The following is a 4,284-nucleotide window of genomic DNA, read 5'->3' as shown; positions in this document are numbered from 1 at the left end:
GGACCAGTAGGGGGCAGCAGCACCTAATAGATTCCGCATAGTCTCATCATTCTCTCTAAGTCTAAGACATCACAATCAAATGTAGTTTTTCCTATAGATAATTTAAATATACATTTTCCTAAATAAAGATCCAATGAGAGTCAAAAGATAAGTTTAACTCATTAAACACTAGTGACCTGAATGGTTTGACTGGAGATACCTGTTCAAATATCTCCTCAATTTGAAGTATGAACAGAAAACTATGATCACTATTTAGATCTAGCCACTAAATTGGCAGCAGTTCCTCTTTTAATTTCTTTTAATTAATTTGCTTGAGCAAAACAATATAAAAAGACAAGACAGATGTTTCTTTAAATATAGATATTTCACCTCTATATTTTTTATTTATAGAATCTCATAAATTAAACATCATGTGACAGCAGCCACAGTACACAAGTATTTCAATACACAAGTATTTACAGCAAAGTTGTTGTGCCAACCCAAGCAAAAATGGCAAGGATTTTGTTTTTCATAAAATTGACTGTATCAAAAAATACCCCAGTGTTTACACAAATGCATTACACATTATGTTAGGAGAGGTCCAATTCACATACATTCAATTTCAAAGTCTCAAATCAAAGAATTTGATTTGAATTTGAACATAGCAATGCTGTTTTGGACCCAAACTTTGGTCACATCAAATGTATCTGTTTACCTCACATAAAGCACTAAGGCAGATCTCTTTGGTGTGTTATAATGAAATCAAACAATTAGGAAAAACTCACTTGGCCCTTTTTAGTAAACATCACTAGTGGGTTAGTGGTTGAAGCCCTCATGACACTAGTCAAACCTTTGACCTTTGGGAACTTTCAACAAAATGACACATATCTGAGCACGTTCAGCACGAAGTGTCCTGACGACATTCTTTAAGTTACAGACCAGGTATTTCACAAACAATCCCAACAGAAACCAAAAGCCGCCAGGCTAATGCCTCTGAGGAATCCACCTAGTGAATTGGTTAATTTAGAGTAAACAGGATCCACAGGAATGTTCCTCTTCTCTTCTGTCGCACCTTCTTTGAGAGTGTGTGTTGATCAATGGGAACAGATCCACATGAGCCTGAATTATTGTTACGGCAGGCCTCCCATCAAAAGACTGGAAAGCAGATCCAGTCTTTTTGAAACCCCTTAGAACAGGGAGAGAATATCACTGTACAGCAAAAACCTGTAAAACCAGGTATCATCGCAGTCTAATAAGTGACTGCAAGTCCACCCACTGTCATTTAAGTCAGTTTGAACTTAAAACAACACAAACAGACGAACAAAACGAACACAGTTTGCTGCTTCTGAAACTTCATGAACCACAGAGCGCACAAATAAATTAGTACGTGGCTGAAAAAATAAATAATAAGCAATAAATAAGAAAAGTAACGTTTCCCGCTGTTGCATTGAGCTGTGATGGCTGTAGTCGTGGGGAAAATTCACTCATAAAGTAGAACTGCATCAATCCAGAGCTTTGAGAAGCACAGAACACAAGTCCATATGAAACAAAAACCAACGTTGAAGGCAGCCAAATAAAAATAAATAAGGAAGTTTCCAGAAGCCAGCAACTAGAGTTCAGTAAGTCCAGTGTAAAACGAAACAGTGTGTGAGAAAAGTCCTTCAGGATTTAAAGGCTTGGCTTAATATTGCTTTCCGCATGCAAATCTCCCATGTCCTCAGAGGTCTCCATCATCCAAGGGTGCAGCAAAATCTGCTCCAAACTCGGCCGGTCCTCCGGCCTGTACGAGAGGCACCAGCGAATCAGAGACTGGCATTCTGAAATGAAACAGAATAAAGGTTGAATAAACCTGACATAGTTTATTGGCACATTTTCCCATTGTATGGACAAAAATGCAATGGGACCTGAAAATTTTAAAATATCTCAAACCTGTCAAACAGGTTTGAATGACGGTGAGTAAATGATAGAATTTTCATTTTTGGGCGTACTACCCCTTTAAGAAAGTAGATAGGGTTGATGATTCCCATTTCATTTTGTTTGAGGGCTCACCTTTGGAGATGCGTTTAGTGAAACTCGGAGTGGCTTGTACAATGTCGCTGTCCCGCTCAAAGGGAATGTCTCCACACACCATGTCAAACAGAAGTACGCCCAGTGACCACACAGTGAGCGGACGAGCGCTGTAACGCTGGTGGAGGATCCACTCTGGAGGGCTGTAGACTCTGGTACCTAAACAGACAGAGGGGTCATTCGTACCTGATCCACATTCATGTCATATTCATAAATACGCACTAACCACCTCAAAGCTGCCTTACCTTCAAAGTCAGTGTAAATGGAGTCCTTCAGCAGAGCGCCAGAACCAAAGTCGATGATTTTGATGTCACCGGTGCGGGTGTCAATAAGGATGTTCTCATCTTTGATGTCCCGATGGACAATTCCCTTGGAGTGGCAGAACTGGAGGGCTTCAATGACCTGTTTGAGGAACCTGAAAAAGACAATTCTCATCAGTATTGGAGTTTACTGTTAGAAGTCATTGTCAAAATAAGACTGTCTCCTTTTTCGCACCTCTGTGCAATGGGCTCCTCCAGGGCCCCACGTTCAGTGATGAAGTCAAACAGGTCCTGGCAGTGTTGGGGTTTTTCAAACACAATGAGATACCCCTGACCCGGCATCTCAAACCAGTCGAGCATCCGGATGACGCCGCGGTGACCGGGTACCGACCCCGACCCTCCACCCAGACACAGGAGGAGAGCGACCTCCATGGGGACCACGTTTGCTTCCCCAGGCTGTGGGAGTTAAAAAAGACAATGATCATTATTGAGTTTAAATTCTGAAAATGGTTTTATTACACAGTTATATTTTCCCTGCAAAAATTCCCTACTGCAGGTGTAAACTCCCTAAATGTTATTTATAAGGGGGAACTACAATTTCATGTCACATTTGTGGGCCTATAAATGTACTTGTTGTTTTGAAACCAAGTCTATCTTGTTGATTAAGTCTATGAAACAGGTTCTGACACATTAGGGAAAGCCCACTTAGTTTCCCTTTTTAGGTTGTTCCGAATCGTCACGCCTACGTCACTTTCTGTATTAAGACGATTCTGTTCCGGTAAAAATTTTTTATAATAATAATTAACAGTAGAGGGCGCTGTTAATCATATTTATTTTACTTCGTTTTTTGGTACGTAGGCTATTCAAGCAGGTCCTGACTTAAAAAAATTTTTAAAAAAATTATTGTAAGGGAAATAATAAGAAAAAAAGAGAAGCATTTATATGAAAGATTACTCACCAGTTTTGCCCACTGTTGAATTCTGTCACGGGATATTTGTTTAATAGCGACCTAAAAATCATAACATAAGTCATTTAGAATACTACATTTATGAGGGTGAAAATAATTAACATTTTTATTTTTTTCTATAATTTTTACCTGTTGCCCGTCAGAAATGCGCTGTCCGTTGAACACAGAACCGAACCCGCCGCTTCCCAGAAGGGTTCCCATCTTATACTGCTTCTCAAAGTGCTCTTTAACTGAAAATAAACACAATAATGTTCAAGAAACAACATAACCACGAATGAATGGCGTTTATTCTAAATTATGCATCTGAATGAAGATAACATTCAAATTGAAAAAGCGTTTTTTTATTTATTTAATTGTTAAGTACTATAAAACAATGTGTTAGAACAAATTCAAACATTGCTATACAAGTCAAATCTGTATATTTTTGTTGTTCGGTATTATAATGAACTCACCATTTTTCGCTTTAACGTCTTCCAGCTGATCCAAACGCAGGTCAACAATACGTGTATCCAACATTTTCAGTTTTTATAAGAATAAAAATAAAAAACCCAAATGATATCTTCAGCTATCACCGTCAGCCGCCTCAGCAGTGCATATCCATGTTAGTCTGTTATGATTAGTCACTGTCTGTTTTCAATTCAGTTCAAATTCCGCCGTTTTCAGTGAGCGTCTATGTGTCCTCTCTTTCAAACGCTCGCACAGACTGTGAATAATCTCAGTTTGTTGATGTTTTAAGTTTACATGTGTAAACACGCCCACTCTCACGAACCCGCCTGGCTTTCTGGCTCACACGCTTGAGTGTTTTGAAATGACAGCCAATCACAGCGCTGAAACTTTTAAATAAGGAATATTAATGAGCGGTGGTTAAAATTCTAAGAATTGCCACCTCCCGTTTGCCTAACGTACCGGAGAAAGCGCGCGCGCGCGCGTGCGATGACAGGAATACATTTGAGGTTTTTTTTAACGCGTACATTTTTTAAATCATCCATGCACTAATGCAACTGTTTCTAG

The 4,284-nt window shown here is 39.2% G+C and overlaps 1 protein-coding gene across 1 annotated transcript; it reads right to left on the bottom strand.

Annotated features, from left to right (window-relative positions):
• Positions 1-345: 345 nt before the first annotated feature.
• On the bottom strand, positions 346-3,993 carry pim2 (Pim-2 proto-oncogene, serine/threonine kinase). Its single transcript, XM_082189178.1, has 7 exons — positions 3,726-3,993; positions 3,403-3,503; positions 3,265-3,315; positions 2,542-2,762; positions 2,292-2,461; positions 2,029-2,205; positions 346-1,796 (listed from the first exon to the last, which is right to left on the bottom strand). The coding sequence occupies exons 1-7, from the start codon at positions 3,787-3,789 to the stop codon at positions 1,648-1,650; spliced, it is 933 nt and encodes a 310-aa protein (XP_082045304.1). The 5' UTR covers positions 3,790-3,993; the 3' UTR covers positions 346-1,647.
• Between the last annotated feature and the right edge of the window lie 291 nt (positions 3,994-4,284).

The sequence above is a fragment of the Leuciscus leuciscus genome, assembly GCF_965113295.1.
Source record: "Leuciscus leuciscus genome assembly, chromosome: 13".
NCBI classification, from domain to species: domain Eukaryota; kingdom Metazoa; phylum Chordata; class Actinopteri; order Cypriniformes; family Leuciscidae; genus Leuciscus; species Leuciscus leuciscus.
Note: the sequence above shows the minus strand (reverse complement) of the source record. Positions and strands in the feature narration are given on the sequence as shown.